The sequence below is a fragment of the Penicillium psychrofluorescens genome (assembly GCF_964197705.1).
Source record: "Penicillium psychrofluorescens genome assembly, chromosome: 3".
NCBI classification, from domain to species: Eukaryota; Fungi; Ascomycota; class Eurotiomycetes; order Eurotiales; family Aspergillaceae; genus Penicillium; species Penicillium psychrofluorescens.
In genome coordinates, this window is record NC_133441.1 from 2132337 (window position 1) to 2152267 (window position 19931).

Below are 19931 nucleotides of genomic sequence, written 5' to 3' on the forward strand. Positions count from 1 at the left end.
ATTTATTTGTCAGTCATTGGACCGTTTATGCTGGCGGCAATCATTGAGTGGCTCCTATGGCTGGCCGCGTTTCTCTATTGTTTCGTCAAGGTCTTCCAAAAGGCCGACCACTGGAGTGTACAGTGTCTTGCGGCGCTGATGACCGTCCTATTCATAGTCCTACGGTACGTTGCCTTTTGATTAGATATCTTCAAGAGTCGGCTAACAAGAGAGGCGGAATGGTAGACTGGCTTTTCTTCCCGCCATGCTTGTCACACTCCCGCTGCCCGCCCCTCTCACCGAGCACCTCCCTCACGGGATGGTGATGGGACTCCAGTGGTTTGCCTTCTGGTCGTTCTCGGTTCTCCTGGTTGGCCCGTGGCTCTTTTGTGTTTACCGACTCTCCACCAGCTCGCTGGGTCGCACGAAACGAATCAAGGAAGTACTGGATGACCGGACGGCCCCGAAGACAGTCGTTGTGATGCCGGTGTACAAAGAGAAGCCAGAGGTGCTGATCAAGGCGGTTGACTCGGTGGTCGAATCCGAGTATCCGACCAATTGCATCCATGTGTTTCTCTCATACGATGGGAACGCGGTGGATGAGTCCTACTTGCAGGTGATCACCCATCTGGGAGTTCCGCTCCTGTTTCATAGCTACCCCCAGAGCATCGACGTCGTGTATAAGGGAGCTCGGATCACAATTTCTCGGTTCATACACGGCGGGAAACGACATTGTCAAAAGCAGACTTTCAAGCTGATCGACAAGGTCTACGCCGAATACCTGAAACGCCATGATGATCTCTTCCTGCTGTTCATAGATTCGGACTGCCTCATCGACAAACTCTGTCTACAAAATTTCATGTACGACATGGAGCTCAAGCCGGGAAGCAAGCGCTCCATGTTGGCCATGACTGGCATCATCACCTCAACCACAGAAAAGTGGAACGTGCTCACAATCCTTCAGGACATGGAGTATGTCCATGGGCAGCTTTTTGAGCGCTCGGTCGAGTCTGGATGCGGAGCCGTGACTTGTCTCCCTGGCGCTTTAACAATCCTACGGTTCTCTGCGTTCCGGAAGATGGCCAAATATTACTTTGCCGACAAAGCCGAGCAGTGTGATGACCTTTTCGATTACGGGAAGTGTCATCTGGGCGAGGATCGGTGGCTCACTCATCTCTTTATGATCGGAGCCAAGGAGCGGTATCAGATTCAGATGTGCACGTCCGCTTTCTGCAAGACCGAAGCCGTCCGGACATTCGGCAGTCTGTTGAAACAACGGCGCCGATGGTTCCTGGGGTTCGTCACGAACGAAGTCTGCATGCTCACGGATGCCCGGTTGTGGAGACGTTATCCCATGCTCTGCTTGGTCCGTTTCCTACAAAACACCATTCGAACTACCGCACTCCTTTTCTTCATCATGGTCATTGCTCTGATGACCACCGCCAAATCGGTCAAGGAGGTTCCTATCGGCTTCATTGCGGTAGCGCTGGGGCTGAACTATCTGCTGATGTTTTACTTTGGAGCCCGGCTCAAACGGTTCAAAGCCTGGTTGTATCCGTTGATGTTCATCTTCAATCCCTTCTTCAACTGGATCTACATGGTGTATGGAATTTGCACGGCAGGCCAGCGCACCTGGGGAGGACCCCGGGCTGATGCCGCCGCGGCTGATGCTTATACAACACCCGAGGAAGCAATCAAGCAGGCCAGGGCGCAGGGTGATGAGCTCAACGTCAACGTGGATACCTTCCGCACCAGTCTGGTGCGCCGGCGGTCCGTTCCTGTACGACCCCCAGACAAGATCGAAGGCCGATTTGCGCCTGCAGCGCAACTGTCCGATGGCTACTTTGTCAACAAGAACGACAGCGGGCCATCCATTATGGCAAACCGTTTGGCTCCTCTGCCCAATGTGCCTCGGATTCACCTTCCCACGCATGAATCGACCGATTCCGTGCCCACCATCTCGGACAACTCGGTCTCATTGCCCTGGAATGCGGAAACTCTCATGAGCGAAGAGGACCAGAAGAAGTTGCTCTATGCTCGCCCTGCCCGATCGTCGGCCAACACCACCAGTGTGGATGAGAGTACTACTGGTAGTATTCCTCCGGGGCCCGACCCGGCTGTATTAGCTGCTGCGCTGGAACCGCCACCCCGCCGCTCCTCTATTGATATTGCAGAAGTCATGACGATCCACCCAAGGAGTAATATGGGCGACCCTGATGGCGAGCAGCAAACGGAAGAAGCCCGGCCTGTGGCCAGCGATTCCACTCTTGCGAGTCCTCTTGAGAGTCGAGACAGTCGTCCTCCAGACCCAGAAGGGCGGCGAGCGTCGCTGTTAAAGAAGTTGCGCAGAGGGTTTCAAAAATCCGACGCAAGCGACATGGTCTAACAGAGAAGGTTGGCCGAGCATGTTCTTTGACGTCAATCTGTCCCACTTTTCTTTTTCTTTTCTTTTTTCTTTTTTTCTTTCTCGCTCGGCGCCGCGTTTCCACCCGGTGGATTGCCACCTGTATTCTTATGATCTGTGGTCCCTTGCTGTCTTGCTCTGCTTCGGGTTGACTAAAGATGGGGGATGTGTTTCTTGCTGCATCTTATAGCTCCAACTATACTGTGTGTTTCTGTAGTCCTCTCTCCGTGCACTAACTTGCCTTATCGATAGATGTAGACCCAGCCACAATCACCGGGGGGGATTATGTAATGCCCCTCCTCCGGGCGGTCAAGTGTTTTTTCTGCGTCCCAGAATCCCAGGCGGTGAATGCCGTAGATGTATCCAGCAGCCGCCAGAAGGTTCGATGGCACCACCACAGTCTGGCCAGGTAGAGACGATTACCGCTGCAAAAAGTTGCCTCTCGCATTCTCTTCTATCTTCCTCTCCCTTCCCTCCATTTGTTTGACCACCACATACCCGACTATATCTGACCGCTGATCGGCCCTGTTATCTGCCCATCCAATAAACGAGTGGCGCTGCAAATTCTCCCACTCCTCCCGCCTTCTGCCATCCTCCCTTCCCACCTCCCAACTACTCCCCCCAATCCCGCATTCACCCCCCATTTCCTCCCTACAATGAGCGTTGTCGGTATAGATTTTGGTGCGCAGAGCACCAAGATCGGTGTTGCTCGCAACAAGGGTATAGACATTGTGCGTGCCTGCCCCGCCCCAGTCTTGCGGATTTTTTTTTGGGATCTTCACCTCATCCCAACGTCACAAGGCTTGCCAGGAATTGATACTGACCATGGATTTTTTATAATTACTACAGATTACCAATGAAGTTTCCAACCGTCAGACTCCGTAAGTGACATTGGGAGAATTAACCTCAAATTCGGATTTTGAAAGGCTGACTCGATTTTTTTTTGGTGCCCTATAGGTCTCTGGTCGGATTCAACGCCCGCAGCAGAGCCATTGGTGAATCTGCCAAGACACAAGAGACCTCCAACCTGAAGAACACCGTGGGCGGCCTCAAACGCCTCATCGGCCGCAGCTTCGGCGACCCGGACCTCCAGGTCGAGCAGGAGTACAGCACCGCACCCATCTGTGACGTCAATGGCCAGGCCGGCGTCGAGGTCAACTACTTGGGCAAGAAGGAGAAGTTCACCGCTATCCAGCTGGTGGCCATGTACCTTCAGAAGATCAAGGATATCACCTCCAAAGAGCTGAGGCTGCCCGTTTCCGATGTCACCCTGAGCGTTCCCGCTTGGTTCACCGATGTGCAGCGCCGGGCGATGATCGATGCCGGTGATATCGCTGGTCTCAATGTGCTCCGCCTCATCAACGACACCACCGCCACTGCCCTCGGCTACGGTATCACCAAGCTGGACCTCCCCGGCCCCGAGGAGAAGCCCCGCCGCGTGATGTTTGTCGACATCGGCTACAGCGACTACACCGCGTCCATTGTCGAGTTCCGCAAGGGTGAGCTGAACGTCAAGTCCACTGCCTACGACCGCCACTTCGGTGGCCGCAACTTCGACAAGGCTCTCACCGAGCACTTCGCCGATGAGTTCAAGGAGAAGTTCAAGGTCGACATCCGTACCCACCCCAAGGCCTGGGCTCGTACCCTGGCTGCTGCTGAGAAGCTCAAGAAGGTGCTGTCGGCCAACCCGCAGGCACCCTTGAGCATTGAGTCCCTGATGGAGGATGTCGATGTTCGCGCCATGGTGAAGCGTGACGAGCTCGAGGATATGGTTCGCCCGCTTCTGGACCGGATCACCGTCCCCGTGGAGCAGGCCCTCGCTGAGGCCAAGCTGAAGGCGGAGGACATTGACCACATTGAGATGGTTGGCGGCTGCACGCGTGTGCCCGCTGTCAAGGAAGCCATCTCCAAGTTCTTCGGCAAGAACCTCTCGTTCACCCTGAACCAGGACGAGGCCATTGCTCGTGGCTGCGCCTTCAGCTGTGCCACCCTCTCGCCCGTCTTCCGCGTGCGTGACTTCTCCGTCCACGACATTGTCAACTACCCCATCGACTTCACCTGGGAGCAGTCGCCCGATATCCCGGATGAGGACACCAGCCTCACTGTGTTCAGCCGCGGCAACGTCATGCCCTCGACCAAGATCCTCACTTTCTACCGCAAGCAGGCCTTCGATCTCGAGGCTCGCTATGCTAAGCCCGAGCAGCTGCCGGGCAAGCTCAACCCGTGGATTGGCCGCTTCTCGGTCAAGGGTGTCAAGGCTGATGCCAACAACGACTTCATGATCTGCAAGCTCAAGGCTCGTCTGAACCTGCACGGTATTCTCAACGTTGAGTCCGGATACTACGTTGAGGACATGGAGGTTGAGGAGCCTGTGCCCGAGGAGGGCGAGAAGAAGGAAGGCGATGTAAGTTGTTTTTCCGATGATATCTCTGGAACATTTTTAACTGACGGTTATCTGCAATAGGCCATGGACACCGACGCCGCCAACGGCGAGGAGCAGCCCAAGAAGACTCGCAAGGTCAAGAAGCAGGTCCGCAAGGGTGACCTGCCCATTGTCTCGGGCACTGCTGGCATCGACCAGGCTGCCAAGGAGGCTCTGACCGAACGCGAGAACGCCATGTACATGGAAGACAAGCTCGTCGCCGAGACCGACGAGAAGAAGAACGAGCTCGAGTCCTCCATCTACGAGCTGCGGGATAAGATCGATGGCGTCTACTCCGAATTTGCCAGCGATGACGAGAAGGACAAGCTGCGGGCCAAGCTGACTGATGTTGAGGTAAGTTCTAATCTATTGTCTGTTACAGTAATTATAATCAAGCTGACCACCTGCTCCCACAGGACTGGCTCTACGAGGAGGGCGAGGACACCACCAAGTCCGTGTACGTCTCCAAGATGGACGAGATCCGCTTCATCTCCGGCCCCATCATCCAACGCTATCGCGAGAAGGTCGAGGCCGAGCGCGAGGCCGTCCGCAAGGCCGAGGAGGAAGCCGCCGCCAAGAAGCGCGCCGACATCGCCGCCCAGAAGAAGGCCGCGGAAGACGCCAAGAAGGCCGAGGAGGAGAAGAACAAGCCTGCTGCCGCTGAGGCGGACGCTGAGATGAAGGATGCCCCCGCGGATGCTGACGCCGCACAGGGCGAGACTGGGGAGAAGCAGTGAATCAAAAAAAAGGGAATGAAATGACTTGGAGAATATGATGACCTTCCGTCTCCTCTTCCCCCCTTCGAGATGCAATAGGAGGGATGTTTTTGCACGAACGAATTTAGACCGATCAGCGTTTGTTGTTTGATCGTTGATTTCATCATCTTTTTCTTCTTCTAATGGTACACCCGTTATTATGTAGATCGTTGGTTTTCTTTTGTTATGCCCTTCCCCAATGAATAGATGAATGCAATTGTGAGCCATGTTCTAAGAGATTGATAATCTGTAATCTTTTGATAGGAAATATCGAGAATAGCAGTCGTTGACTGGACGTACATAGTGATGGCCAATATAAGTAGTCCTCTTTGCTCCGATATGGTGGTCCGGATGAGTTCGCCACGGGAACGCCTTGAGAAGTCCCTTTCTCCATCTGGTCTTTCAGAACCAGTCCATCTTCACCTCGATCCCGGACGGAATCTTCCAAGGCATGGTTCACGCATATATCCAGCTAAGCCTCTCCCGAGTCTTGTTGAAGAACGGCTCGTAGATGGAAGTGACGGTGTAAACTCCGAAGTATACAAATTGCCCGTTTCGGTGCTTACAAACCGAGTGGAAGCGCATCGAATTTCGCCTCCGCAGTGCAACTATATCAGCGTCTCTAGCTTTCTCTCTTCATTCTCTCTAGTTACCTCTAACCACCTAATAATCATGGACTCCCTCGAGCTGACCGTCCACCACCATGGCACCCCCCACACCCTTCAGCTTGCCGCCTCAGCAACTCTCCATGACCTCACCTCTCTAATCGAGACAACCCTCAACATCCCAGTCGCAAACCAGAAACTACTGATCGCGCCCAAGCCGGGGATGCAAAAGGCCCCATTCCCACCCACCCTCCTCGACGCGCTCATCCCCCTCAGCTCGCCCAAGCTCAAAATCACCCTCCTCGGCACCCCCGCCAAGGCCATCGCCGACCTGCACGAGGAATCCGCCAGCATACGGCGTCGCGACGAAGCTCGCGCCTCCGCACTAGCCGCAGCCCGACGGAACCCAGCCAAACCCACCCCATCATCCCGGGCTGGTGTGCACACGCTCGCCAGCTCAAGCGCAAACAATAACTACACCTTCCACCGCCTCCTCCCACTCTCGTACCTCCCGCAACCCGAACGCTCCCTCGCCTTCCTCACCCGCCTGCGCGATGACCGCGGCATCCGCGCCGCAATGGCAAAACACAAATTCAGCGTGCCGCTACTCACCGAAATGAACCCCATCGAACACACAACCATGGAGTCGCGCACCCTCGGGCTCAACAGGAACAAAGGCGAGGTGATCGAGCTGCGCCTGCGCACAGATGCCTACGACGGATACCGGGATTACCGCACGATCCGCAAAACACTGTGTCATGAGCTGGCGCACTGTGTGTTTGGGGAACATGATCGTAATTTCTGGGATCTGACGACGCAGATTGAACGCGAGGTGGAGCGCGCGGTGGAGGGGCATCGGCTTACGGAGAATGAATTCTATAATCCGGCGGATTGGGACAGTGCGCAGGGTGGGCTGGAGCATGTGGACGAGGAAGGGTGGACGGGGGGTGAGTTTGTGCTGGGTGGGTTGAGGGAGGATGATGCTGGGAGAAGGGTTGGGTTGGCGGAGAGCAGCAGTGAGAGTCGCAGGGAGATTCTCGCGCGTGCAGCCGAGGAGAGAATGCGGAAGGAGAGGAGGAAACAGACCGAGCAGGGGGATCAGGAGCATGAAGTTCCATGATATAGAGTATATGGCGCATGTACGATATCCACTGCTTGTACAGATTTACGACTACGACTACTCTTTTTACGGCTGATGATAGTGATTCCCATGAACAATAATGACATTCTCATGAAATTCTCAGTAATGCAGTATTTACACCTGCTCGTTAACGAACAGACCAGCCATACCCTGGCCGGTTCCAATACACATACTCGTAACAAGAACCTTCTTCTTCGTGCGGCGTGCCTCGCTGAGAATCGTAGCAATCTGGCGCGCACCGGTAGCTCCCAGCGGGTGGCCGAGAGCAATGGCGCCACCGCGCGGGTTGACCTTGGCGTGGTCGAGGCCGAGGTTGCTAATGCAGTAGACGGCCATGGAGGCAAAGGCCTCGTTGATCTCGTAGATTTCAATGTCCTCCTTGGTCAGGTTGAACTTGTTCAGCAGCTTGGGGATGGCGGCCGTTGGGCCGATGCCCATCACGCGCGGGGGGACGCCGGCCACGGTGGCGCCGCAGAACTTGGCCAGGATGGGCTGGTTGAGCTCGATGGCCTTGGAGCGGCGCATGAGGAGGACAGAGGCGGCTATTATGGATGTTAGTATAAAATTAATGTGGTTTAAAAAAAAAGAAGAGAGAAAACTAACCGCCGTCAGTCACCTGGCTGGCATTGCCACCAGTCGTCCGGTCACCGAACTGCGGGAACGCAGGCCGGATCTTGCCCAAAGACTCGGCGGTCGTGCCGTAGCGAACGCCGTCATCGCGAGCGATAGTAACCTGGGTCAACTCGCCGGTCTTGGGGTCCTTGACCTTGGTGGTGATCGGGACGATCTCATCATCGAACCAGCCCGACTTCTGCGCAGCCTCCGCACGACGGAACGATTCCGCCGCGTAGCGGTCCTGCATGTCGCGCGAGATGCCAAAGTCGGCACCGACATTCTCCGAGGTCTGGCCCATGGGCTGCATGCAGTCGGCCGACTCCGGGTTGCGCAACACTTCCTCATTGAACGGGCGCTCCAGGCGATCACCTGCGGCGGACATCAGCTCTGCGCCGAGGGCAACACCGACGTCGATGGCGCCCAGCGAGATCTGGTTCGCAATGTCCTGGACGGCCTTCAGGCCGGACGAGCAGAAGCGGTTGACGGACGAGGCACCCGAGGTGTGCGGGATGCCGGCTGCCAGAGCGGCAGCACGGACCATGTAAGCGGCCTTGCCATCGTTGACATTGCCCAGGCAAACGTCCTCGATCAACGCGGGGTCGATCTTCGACTTGGATAGCGTTTCCTTCAGCAGGGCGTACACGATGTAGTCCAGCTCTGTGTCCTTGAAGCCACCCTTGCGGGCCTTGGTCAGAGGCGTCCGCAGGGCGAGGGTGATCACCACGTCATCCGGGTTCTTTTGGGTGCTGCATGACTTTTATTAGACTTGACCATGTCGTTGGGTCCGAGGTACCTACATGGTGTTGACGCCGCTGGAGCCGGGCTTGAGGTGGCTCAGGAGAGAGTTCAGACGATCTGCGGCCATGGTGTATTGGGAACGGAGAGACTGGTTGGGGAAGTGTCAGTATGCATTTTGGCTCTCGGCCAAACGTCACACGGCTGGGTTGGGAGTGACGGCGGGGGAAGTTAGACTGTTGCGGCGCGGGCTTGCGAGGGAACGAATAATAATGGAACACTGCTAGTATCACTTACCGACTGTATGGAGGGATGGGAGGAACAAGAGGGAAGAGACGAAGGTGGAGGAGGAAGAAGACGAAGTCTTAGAGAAGTAGTTGGCGTCTCCGCTTTGCCCCCGAAACTGCCGAGGCTCAAGGGCTGGCTCGTTATCCGGGGAAGTACCGGGTACCTGCGCTATGCTGGGCCCCTACACCCATTTACAAGTATCAAGTACTTTATCTCATCTTATCGGGTTCGGCGATACTATGGGCTGTCGGCTGGAACGTCGACTGTCGCAAAAAGAATACAACACAATAATAGCATGCAGCACAGTTTAGTCTCAAAGTGGAAATGCTTTCATTCTAATTTCAATTACAAAAAGGATACCATATGACTATTTAGCTACAAATCACGCTCTTTAAGCATGTACTGGTGAAACCTGACTCCCGCGGTCCCTGCGTGCGGGACCTGTTGAACTGAGAAAAACCCCGACAGGTTGTGTTTATTGTAGTACACTGAAATCACCATATCAGAAAAGGCTCGGTGGCTCCAACCTCCTTGGCGACTCCCTTGGTATAAGAGTTGGCGCCGGTGATCTGCATTTGTTCTTCCCCGCTGTCAGTTTTGGGGTACCTAAATGCGACCACGTCTTGAGTCCATGTCACCGTCAGTTTCCTGTTACAGACAAGGATGGCGGTTGAGGGTCCGTCATCATCTTGATCTGAGGCGAGTTGAGTGGAAGTATAGAAATGTGCCATGCGTAGCTGAGCTGAAGAGTGGTCCTTTGAAGGGTCCAGGGATTTATGGCTTTCCTCCTCACCGAACAGGGGTTGGATGATATCGTGGTCATGGTATATATCATTCAAGACTAATGGGGTATATACATTCATTATAGTTATTCACAGATGCACGTCAGAAAGCACCAGTACTCTCATGAGACACCGCGGCAAACTAATGATCAAATTAGCTTTCCCTCAGGTATGGAGTAAAATCTTTCAATATAGTGATCTGGCACTTCTACGTAGCCATTATTTAGTTGTGCTTGGCGATCCGAAACACCCGGGCCCAGGTTTCAGTCATAGTTCTCTCGGGCACACTGGAACTAGGCAACCGTGACTTCGTATATCCAACTCACCGGTTTACCATTAGAGAAGAATATTATCGGTCTATAGCTTCGTTCTAGTAAGGCCTACTGCTCAAACCCGGTAGATCGACAAGAGGGGCGACTATCTACAACATAGATATACTTTCTGCAGGTACTCGGTACTTGTGTCACTATAGCCTTCCCATAATCGCATCCAGTACTCAGGACTTCCCCCGCCATGACTGGGCACCGGGTCATCCACTCTTATCATCATCATCTGTTCTCCCCCTCTTACGGTCGCTCGCTCTTTTTATCTTTCTTCCGGTTCACATTCCGCCATCCATCAAATACAACAAAGAATCCCACTACATAGTATCACTGTTTACTGTTTTCTACTTGACCAACGGGGACCCCCCGCAGACCCACCAGCCCACCTGCCTTAACCAGGTCACTCACTCTATTTGGGCACATGAGACTCTGATTGTATCTTCCTCCTTCCTTAGCTTTTTGACTTCCTGCGTCTTCCTCCCCCTCCCTACTTCCATCTACGCCTCATCTAACCATCACTTCCGACCGTCTCGTCTCGCTCTTTCGCTGCCTTTTGTTTTCTCTATCCGCTTCTCCACCTACCTCTATGACTGCTTCTGACAGACAACCATGACTGACACTTCAGAGTCATCCCGCAGGCGCCCGACCAGCGCCACATCCCACCTCCAGTATCCGACCCTTCCGCCGCTCTCAGCTCCCGTCGAGGAGTGGTTATCTCGTTCACGACCAACCAGCATGACGTCAGATCGACTGCCCGACCATCCGCTCAAGACTCTGAGCGAGAGCTGGGCTACTCTGAGCGTGTCCGATCTACACTCAGAGGATGGCAGTCGTTCGGAGCAGACTGACTTAGGGTCTCTGGTCGATCAGGCCAGCCCCGACGACGTTACAAGCCTCGACGGCCGGTACAGTAGCAGCGATGCCGATCCTCAGGACTATGGTGGGGCCGACTTGACCGACGCAGGCGACGATATCCAGAGCTCTATCTCTGGCTCTCAAGAGCTTCCTACACTCTACGCCCGAGGAGAAAGTCCTATCGACGATAGCAACTTGACTACGAAGCCTGCGCTTCCCCACTCCGTGGACTCTATTGAGTTCGTGGAGCCCGAGACATGGCCCGAGATACAAGAACGAGTGGAGCTCAAGCATACTATTCGCGTCTTTGAGGGAGCAGCAGCCTCAGAATTGAAGAGCCGACTTCCGTACGGCTCGACCGATTCAATCCTGATGGCCACCGTCCAGCAGACTATGATCAAGCAAAGTCTCGACCTGGATAAACCATTCCGAGTGCTGTACATTGGGCACTCGGGATTCCGAAACATCATTCTTGACAAAATCGGTGATGTCCTGGTATCCAGTTCATGCCCCGCTTCAGAGACAAGCTCAGCAGAGTCCTCCCGGTACCATGTTGTGCCAACGTCGTTCGGGCCCGGAGCCGTGCCCAACTTTGCAGAGCTCCTCCCCATCCATGTCCAACTTGTGGTCGATGAGTGTCTGGAAGCTACTGTCGGCCTTCAGAAAGATCAATCCCATACAGTGAACCTGAGGTTTAAGAATCGTCCGCCTTGCACCTCCTCCTGGACCGGCTCGGAATACTCTGTCTCATCCTCGACGGAATGGACTCTGCCCGATGTGGCCATCTTGTTTGTGTCTTCTTGTGATGATGCGACTACCGTGAAAACCCGGCGTCTGGCCTACAGCTTCCTCGAGCGTCATGGAATCCCCGCGATGGTGATCTCAGAGGAGCCACTCTGGAAAATTCCCAGTGAAATCATCCCTCTGAATCACAACAGCCTTCACATGTGCCTGGAGTCCCGGCATCCTCTCACGGGAGAGACAGCAGTTCTTAGACGATACCCCATTGACTTGAAGACATTTGAGAGCATTACACCTGGTCAACTCAACCGAAATCTCGCTTCGCTTGTGAGCCTGTACCCAAAGAAGATACACAAAGCCACCTCCGACACCCGGAAGGCTCTTGATCATTACTCAATCTTTGATCTCGAAAAGTACCCAGGTAATTGGATCCCCCATTCCTACACCACTCGGGCTCGCGAAATGGCCCCGATGTTGCGTCTTGTCACTCTCACCCTGATCTCGGCCATTGCGCTCTCAATCGGATATGCAGCTGTAAAGATGATAGTACTCTTCCTCGCCCAGTGGTTGGCTGGATCGACTGCAACCAATTCATTCTCCCTCGCGATAAACTACAACACTCCCACGGCTGTCGTGACTATGGACCGGATGAAGCAGACCTCGCTCGCGGTACGGCCACCGGGCGATGTCCCGAGTTTGCGCATCCATTCATCAAATGAAGCTACGGGACTCACGATCCCGGTCTCAAATTCGCCGGCGACAACCAATGCCTTTGAGATTCAGGTTGTCGGAGACTGTCATGTAGTCATCAAATCTCCACACAGCTTTACATCCTCCAAGAAGCACTCACGCTTCAACGTGAGCGTCCACCGGCACAACCAGGTGCTCCCATATGAACTATCGCAGATCTTTGACGGTGTGTACTCGCTGAAGCTGGCTCGCGAGGATGCCTATGGCGTGGTCAACGTGACCATTTTGGCCAAGTCCAAGGCGCCGTTGAACCAAACCACGGCGGTCGACTTTGGGACTCCCTGGCTGAAGATTGAAAGCTGGAGGCGGGCGGCGCAGGACGCCTCTTCGCACCTCGTACAGGACTGGCACACGGCACAGACCGGCCTAGCGGAGGTATATGGCCGGCTTTCTACTGATCTACAGGTGCTCGTTGGGGACGTGGTCAAGAGGTCGCATTTCCTCCGCCAGGATGCAGAACGGCTCCGTCGCGAAGGCATGCAGGTCCGAGACACTGTCCTGTCACGATCCAAGCAGCTCTCCGAGGTCTTCTCCCAGACTGCCGTCCAGCAGTTCCGCAGCGTCTCTTCCGAATTGCAACGCCGGTCTGTTCGAGTGAACCGCGAGGCCAAGATGCTGGCCAGCGACGTGTGGAATCGTCTGGGGGAATCAGCGGCCAAAGTTGACCTCCATGGCATGATGGATCGTTTCCGCAATGTCAGGAAATGTGCTGCGCTGGGTCGAGCCCAGGCGAGGGCTCGTTACTTTGTGGGACGGGGAGGGAGAGGGTGAATGGGTCTCTCATTTTTCTCGCTCTATTTTCTTCCTTGCTTATTGATATTAGTTTGTGGCTGATGGAGGCCTCTTTCTTTCTTTCTTTTTCCTGCTTCACTGCAAATGGGCGACATGAATAATACGCAATTGAATCAACCAATCCATCCCTCCTCACTCTTTTGTTTGTTTTGGTTATTGTTGTTGTGCTGTAGATTCCGTACTTCCCGTACCTTAGTCGAGCCAGGCGGTGGCGGATTTTGCCCGCGGCCACACCCAAACCCAACCAGTGAATTTTGCCCCCCTCATCGACCTCCCTTTAACAAACAAATCTTTCCGTTGAGCTCACCTGCTGTTCTATTCAATCACTCTTGTCTGCTCTACATCACCCTTTTTCTCTCCAACCCCCCTCATCCTCTCTCACCATGTCTGACGTTGCGGAGACCAAGCCCGACCCCACCACCGCTGCTCCTGAGGCGGCGGCCCAAAAGCCCGAGGAGACCACCGCCGCCACGGGTGAGGGTGAGAAGACTGCGACTGAGACTGTTGTCGACACTGCCAAGCAGGCTGCTGATACTGCCAAGGACGCTGCTGCGAAGACCTCTGACAGCGTCTTCTCCATGTTCGGCGGTGGCCCGAAGAAGGAGAAGAAGGAGGAGCCGGAGGAGGGTGCCGATGAGCCCTCTGGCTCTTCCAAGGCCCAGAAGGCCACTGAGGAGGTGAGTTTTAGACAATTCGTGATGGAACGGAGTGTCGTGTGCCGTGTACCTGCGAGGTGTGGGCCACTGCAGTCCACCCGCGTCTTATACGGCGGGGCATCTTTTTTCTACGTCGAATTGTGCGGTTCACAGAAACATGTTCTAATCCACACGTGTACAGGAGGACGATGCTCCCGAATCTCCCGAAGTCCACTTCGAGCCCGTGATCCGCCTGACCGAGACGGTGGAGACCAAGACCAACGAGGAGCTCGAGGAGCAGGCCTTCAAGATGCGCGCGAAGCTGTTCAAGTTCGACCGTGAGAGCAAGGAGTGGAAGGAGCGCGGCACCGGTGACGTCCGGTTGCTCAAGCACAAGGAGAACCAGAAGACCCGCCTGGTGATGCGCCGGGACAAGACCCTCAAGGTCTGCGCCAACCACTACAGTGAGTTTGCCTTGAAGAATGCCGTAAGATTCAATTTCTAACGCTGTCCAGTCGTCCCCGACATGAAGTTGAGCCCCAACGTCGGCAGTGACCGCAGCTGGGTCTGGAACGCGACCGCCGATGTCAGCGAGGGCGAGCCCGAGGCGCAGACTCTGGCCATCCGCTTTGCCAACAGCGAGAGTAAGTTGTTTTGACTGGTTTCGTGGGCGTTGCTAATGCATTGTAGACGCCAACCTTTTCAAGGACGCCTTCGAGAAGGCTCAGCAGGAAAATGAGAAGCTGTTCAGCGCCGAGGAGTAAACGTCTCGTCCCATCCTTCCCCGAGAAAATGGAGTCACGATCATCACGACCATATCGCCGGCCCTTTGCTGCGTGGACCGTCCAGGATCTTGCTCCCACCCCCTTTCCACCTCATGTCGATTTCCAATCGCCTCCCCCTTTACCCCCACACCCCCTTCGCTATCCCCCATCCAATTCCCAACCCCCGACGACGCGACACGCGAGGCAGCAATGACGAAGATGCTGCTCGCACAGCCATCGTGAGCCACGCGATTTACGAAATGGAGGGCAGTTCCCCGAATGTCGGTGGACTTGCAGGTCGGCAGTAGATAGACATTTTCCCATCGAATATACACCCTGCACGCATTCCGATCTTTCCCTTGTTAGTAGTAGTAAAAAAAGCAACGCCCAAAATTATCCTGGATTTCAATTACTCTGTCCGACGTCGAAATCAGTCAATACTCTCTCTGCGGTGGTCAAGTCAACTTCGTTTGCGGGAATTCCTCCCCACTCCCGCCTTGCCTCTTCGCCCTTCTCTTATACCCAACTAACTCTTCCTTCTCTCCCTTCCCCTCTATATACCCCCCAGCCACCAACATTCCCTTTCCTTTTCCTCTGCACTTCGCTCATTCCGCGCACTCTGTCCCACTATCTCGGACTGCCTCACTGCCAGACGCGCCACTCCATCTGAGGCTGAAGCAAGCTTGCCCAGCTGAGCCGGACCCTCGGCTCCAAAGCCCTACCAATCCTTCAAGATGCCTGACGTGAGTGCCTCTGTTTCTCATCTTGATTTCCTACTCTCGCGGCAAAGCGATAGAGGCAGCAGTCTTCACGCAACTGCGCGTGTCACGCCCGCACAGGGCCACGAGCTTTGACCGGACCGTCGTTTTGCCTGTCGCTGCCCCAACGCCATGCGATGAGATGAATCTGAGGCTAACGATGTCTTTTTTCTGATGCAGGTCAAGAGAACAGTCCGCTTGGTTACGGAGCAGCATATCATGTATGTGCTCGACACCTTTTCCCCTTCCCTCGCTCGCTCCCTCCCTTCAATTCTTCCGGCGCCGGTGATCCGACATGCGTTCATGCCAACACGGAGATGGTGCCCTCTGTCTTGTCTTTTGAGTCAGACAGATTACGGGGAATATCAGGAGGCGCGCAATGACGGTGTGACCGCGCGCGCACACATAGCCTCCCATTCTCTACAATTGGAGAACAACCAACAGCACACAGGACCAAAAAACATGAGAGTTTGAGACTGATTCTGTTTTTTCTGATACAGAGACAAGCCGTCGGAGGTGGAAGGCTTCCCCCAGCGATCGTGGTCTATCGAAGTCTGGCTCGTCAATGAGCGAGGAGAACAAGTGCCCGCCACCGTCTTCGAAAGGGTGACATACCGCTTGCACCCGAGTTTCGGGGATCGCGCTACGCAGGGTACGTCGTGTTTTCGGTTACCATGTGTAAAAGCCCGGGACTGACAGCATTGAATCCAGTGGTCAAGAGCCCCCCGTTCCGCATCCAGGAAGAGGGATGGGGTGAGTTCGACATGACCATCGACCTAACCGCGGACAAGACGCACCCTATCCAGCATGATCTGAACTTTTCCACCGAGCGGTACGAGAGCAAACACGTTATCGTAAGTGGAGGCAACATTCTTCCCAATATTCAGGCTGTCGCTGACATGTGCGGGACTGTAGGTGTTCAAGAACCCCAAGCCGGCCCTCTTGGCCCTTCTCCGCGAAACTGGCCCCGTCCCCGGCGATGAAAACGGGTTGAAGAAGCGGCCTGCTGGTGGTGATGAGAGTACAAAGAAGAAGAAGCGGACCGAGAAGAACGTATGCAGGGCTCTTTCTTTTCTGTTCCGCCAGTGCTTATATGCTGATTTGTTTCTGCCAGGTTGACATGGACAAACTGGCTGATGGTCTCCAAAAACTCAACGAGGATGACCTGCTCCAGGTCGTGCAGATGGTGCATGACAACAAGGCTGCGGACTCATATACCAAGAACGATGTCGAGCGTAAGTTCAACTCTCTGTCTGGTACCTATCATACCCACCACTAATGCTTATGGGAACATAGTTGGCGAGTTCCACGTCGATCTGTATACCCTCCCGGACAGCCTGATCAAAATGTTGTGGGACTTCACGGCAGAGCGAGGTGCAATCTAGATCTTCAGAGACCCTTTCTTTGTTTTCCCTCGGCTTCTTCTATCCCGTGGTACTTTCTTTGTCTCCCCTTCTGTCTCTGTTCGCTCGTCTGGCCTTTTCTCGGGACTGCATGCCAAATTTCTCTTTTATTTTGATCTTCTGGGGAGTTTGTGGATAGGAAGGAAATGAAATGAAAAGATAGGAAAGAAGTGGATTGAATCGGATGGCTTGCTCTTTTTCTTGTTCATTCTCTTTTTTTCGAATCTTCTTGTGTCTCTGCTGGGTATTTGCCTCCAGAGGAAAAGCTTAGTGCTACAGATGAGGAGGAGAGGAGGGAGAGATACGTGAGAAGGCATAGGGCGATTACATCTCCCTTTTCCTCTTGCCTTTGTATGGCTTGTCCTGCTTCTCTTTATCTCCTCTCTTTTTCAACGTGGCTACCGCACTATAACCAACCCCATCTACGAACCTGATACCAAGTCCAAAAATCTGCATTTATCTCGTTTCCTGCTACAAATCAACCCCCTCTTTTCTTTTTTTTTAACTTTCACTGGGATGTGGACTGCATGAATGGAATGAAACGGAACTGGATAGATCGAGACCGAGTATCTGCATAGACGCGTAAAGATGTAGTCAGGCGAGAGCCAGCCAAGCAGCTACCGACCTAGCTACTATACAACAGTATTGCCCGGCCGTAACTTTTCTACGCAGTCATCTACAAGATGGAGAAGAAAAGACAAAAGTCGCTCGACAATACGTTTATTAAGTAAAGTACAACCTGGGATGTCACAAACAATATCAACACGAGCATCAACATGAAGGCTAGAGCCAAACGAAAAGACAAAGACCGAGACATGCAACAACTCCCCGGTACTAGAGTCCAGCCCAGCCAGGGAGAGGAGAGGAGAGCGCATAAAAACAGACAAGACAATGGAAAGACCATAAGAACTTGGAGGAGCAAGGTAGAGTAAAACAGACAAGCAAGAAAGGATTATGAACCAGGATAGACACAATGTAAAACCAGGTAACAGAAGGCAGATCAGACCGGCTGAGCCTCTGAAGAAAGTTCACGCGATTCTATCGATTAGGTAGATTGCAACGCCGTTTTCCAGCAGGAGGGGGAAAGGACTTTTGTTGTCCTGCTGGTTCATTCCATGTTCGACACTCAAGGAAAAAAGATGCCCTGATAAGATGGAGAGAGGGAAAGAGGGAGAGAGAGTAGGGAGATAGTAGGGAGAGAGTAGGGAGAAGACCGATGATAGGAAAGAAAGCCAGGACGCCGATGTTGTAGTGTGAATGAACTGATCAACATGCAAGGTGGGACACCCTTCGAAGGAAGGGTGGGATATCAGGATGAGGTTCATAGCACACGGTTGCTAGGAACAGTCAAGTCAGTATAAATATTTATCAAAGAGGGACGGGCAAGGAACGTACAGCTTCAGCAGATCCTCCAGACTATCAGCACTCGGGCTGCGGCCCCGGGGGATGTTGCGCATTATATCCACAATAGTAGTGAAGACGTCGCCGCCGCGGTAGGCCAGGATGGCGGGCGCCTGGATGTGGTCCATCTCAGCGATCTCGTGGTGCAGCTTGACGAAGCGCACGAGAGGCTGGCGGCGGGCGATGTTGGAGAGACATTCTTCAATGATGTTGCTTTCATCGTTCTATACGGGTGAGTTCATTAGCGTTATTGTATCGAAGGGAAAAAAAAGAGAGGTACATACCCTTGGATCGAATATCATGACCACGACAACCGTATCGCTAGTGACCTTCTCAATGGCGTCGAGATACCCGACAGCATCGACGGTCTCCACGTTGCCAAAGACGCGGCCGCGTGGGCTCGAGCGGCGGATGGAGCGGTTCTGCAGCTCCTGCATGCGGGAAGCGCGCCACTTCCGCATGAAGCGCTCCTCGTCGTCGTCGCTGCCGGACGAGCCATCAGCCGGGGTGCGGCGGCCGGAGGACTCGTCACGGGTAGATTTGTGGGAGCTGCCACCGAGGATGGGCCCGTGGGAGTCGAGGCCGGCGACGGAGAGCAGAGTACGGCGGAAGGACTTCTTGCGGGCCTTCTCGAAGGCCTGGGCGTCGGCGATGACGCCCTTGGGCCCCGTGTTGGCGTCGAAGACGGTGGTGGGGACGTGGTAGTTGGCTGTGCGTGAAGAGACCATGTTGTCGGCAGGGCGTTCGTCGGCGTCTGAGTCTGAGTCGGCGGCTCTGCTGCGCTGCAGCCGGCGTCGCGAGGTGGTGGGCTCGTCGTCCGAGTGATCGGGCTCAGAAGAAGAAGCGAGGGCGTCCTCGGGGTGGGATTTGGATGCGGCTCGGTTATTAGCGACTAGCTGGTTGAACTCGTCTTGGGCAGCAGACATGGTGGAAGGAGAAGCACGCGAGAGCGGGCGGGCCGGAGCGAAGTAATATAGGCGGAAGATCTGGGGGGAAAAAGAGATTGAAAGGCTGGGATTCGTGTTGGTTAGCGCACTCGGCAGGGGCTGAGCTCGCGTGGCCGAAGGAGGGAGCAGGGGTTATTTGGTTCGTTCGATTCGTGGGGGCCTGCTGACAGGCTGTGTTGGGAGGAAGATCGTCTTCAACGCCCAGTGTCCCCCTTTTCCGTTCGTGTTTCAGGCCTGCCGATCACCACGCCTTGGTGTAGGGCTCCACCGAAGAAGCCGCGAAGAAGCTTCTACCCTCATCGATTTGTTTCGCTTGCTCCCTAAAGGGGGCCATTATGATTACTGCTGTTGTTGTTGTTGTTGGTTTCCTTTTTCTTTTTTTTTTGTCCTTTTCTTTTCTTTTTTTCCCTTTGATGCACGGGTGAACTAACACCGGTAGTCAAAGAGCTATCAAAGGGGCAAGAAATCGATCTGGCCAGGGCACCGGCCTGGTTTCATCGGCATGGGCGACGAGTTTCAGGTCAGCTGAGAATCACGCAGATCAGGGGGTCTCGAGTCCACGGTCGTTAAAGCATGAGAGGATGTTGTTCCGGGGCAGTTCGTTGCCTTGGCCGGTCTGTCCAACAGCCCCGTTGCTATTTAGGGAACAGGCTACACTACTACTAGCCGAGGTGCCTCTACTCCACCCAGAGCACTCCGTGGGGAACCCGCTCAGCATTATGGAGATGGATGTTGTTAGGTTGGTAGATCAAGCACAAATGGAAATTGTGGAAAAGTAAATCCAAGTCCGACACCGGGTAGAGTAAAAGAAAAGGAAAAGAAATTTCAAAACGCAA

The 19931-nt window shown here is 54.3% G+C and overlaps 8 protein-coding genes across 8 annotated transcripts; 6 read left to right on the forward strand and 2 right to left on the reverse strand.

Moving 5' to 3' along the window:
• Positions 1-244: 244 nt before the first annotated feature.
• On the forward strand, positions 245-2365 carry PFLUO_LOCUS4932 (uncharacterized protein; the record flags this gene model as incomplete). The annotated part of the gene is made up of 1 exon (XM_073782330.1): positions 245-2365. One exon carries the CDS (start codon positions 245-247, stop codon positions 2363-2365), a length of 2121 nt encoding a protein of 706 aa, XP_073638997.1.
• Positions 2366-3039: 674 nt separating this feature from the next.
• On the forward strand, positions 3040-5542 carry PFLUO_LOCUS4933 (adenyl-nucleotide exchange factor sse1; the record flags this gene model as incomplete). The annotated part of the gene is made up of 5 exons (XM_073782331.1): positions 3040-3114; positions 3233-3264; positions 3341-4787; positions 4848-5159; positions 5222-5542. 5 exons carry the CDS (start codon positions 3040-3042, stop codon positions 5540-5542), a joined length of 2187 nt encoding a protein of 728 aa, XP_073638998.1.
• Positions 5543-6232: 690 nt separating this feature from the next.
• Positions 6233-7285, forward strand: PFLUO_LOCUS4934 (uncharacterized protein; the record flags this gene model as incomplete). Its single annotated transcript, XM_073782334.1, has 1 exon — positions 6233-7285. One exon carries the CDS (start codon positions 6233-6235, stop codon positions 7283-7285), a length of 1053 nt encoding a protein of 350 aa, XP_073638999.1.
• A 135-nt stretch (positions 7286-7420) lies between these two features.
• PFLUO_LOCUS4935 (uncharacterized protein) lies at positions 7421-8786 on the reverse strand (the record flags this gene model as incomplete). The annotated part of the gene is made up of 3 exons (XM_073782335.1): positions 7421-7848; positions 7910-8667; positions 8719-8786. The coding sequence occupies 3 exons, from the start codon at positions 8784-8786 to the stop codon at positions 7421-7423; spliced, it is 1254 nt and encodes a 417-aa protein (XP_073639000.1).
• A 1872-nt stretch (positions 8787-10658) lies between these two features.
• PFLUO_LOCUS4936 (uncharacterized protein) lies at positions 10659-13166 on the forward strand (the record flags this gene model as incomplete). Its single annotated transcript, XM_073782336.1, has 1 exon — positions 10659-13166. The coding sequence occupies one exon, from the start codon at positions 10659-10661 to the stop codon at positions 13164-13166; it is 2508 nt and encodes an 835-aa protein (XP_073639001.1).
• Positions 13167-13570: 404 nt separating this feature from the next.
• PFLUO_LOCUS4937 (Ran GTPase binding protein Sbp1) lies at positions 13571-14586 on the forward strand (the record flags this gene model as incomplete). Its single annotated transcript, XM_073782337.1, has 4 exons — positions 13571-13864; positions 14025-14286; positions 14338-14466; positions 14513-14586. 4 exons carry the CDS (start codon positions 13571-13573, stop codon positions 14584-14586), a joined length of 759 nt encoding a protein of 252 aa, XP_073639002.1.
• A 1137-nt stretch (positions 14587-15723) lies between these two features.
• On the forward strand, positions 15724-16729 carry PFLUO_LOCUS4938 (transcription factor TFIIF complex subunit Tfg3; the record flags this gene model as incomplete). The annotated part of the gene is made up of 6 exons (XM_073782338.1): positions 15724-15729; positions 15852-15996; positions 16056-16198; positions 16260-16397; positions 16459-16579; positions 16641-16729. The coding sequence occupies 6 exons, from the start codon at positions 15724-15726 to the stop codon at positions 16727-16729; spliced, it is 642 nt and encodes a 213-aa protein (XP_073639003.1).
• A 1339-nt stretch (positions 16730-18068) lies between these two features.
• On the reverse strand, positions 18069-19074 carry PFLUO_LOCUS4939 (uncharacterized protein; the record flags this gene model as incomplete). The annotated part of the gene is made up of 3 exons (XM_073782339.1): positions 18069-18084; positions 18143-18372; positions 18433-19074. The coding sequence occupies 3 exons, from the start codon at positions 19072-19074 to the stop codon at positions 18069-18071; spliced, it is 888 nt and encodes a 295-aa protein (XP_073639004.1).
• Between the last annotated feature and the right edge of the window lie 857 nt (positions 19075-19931).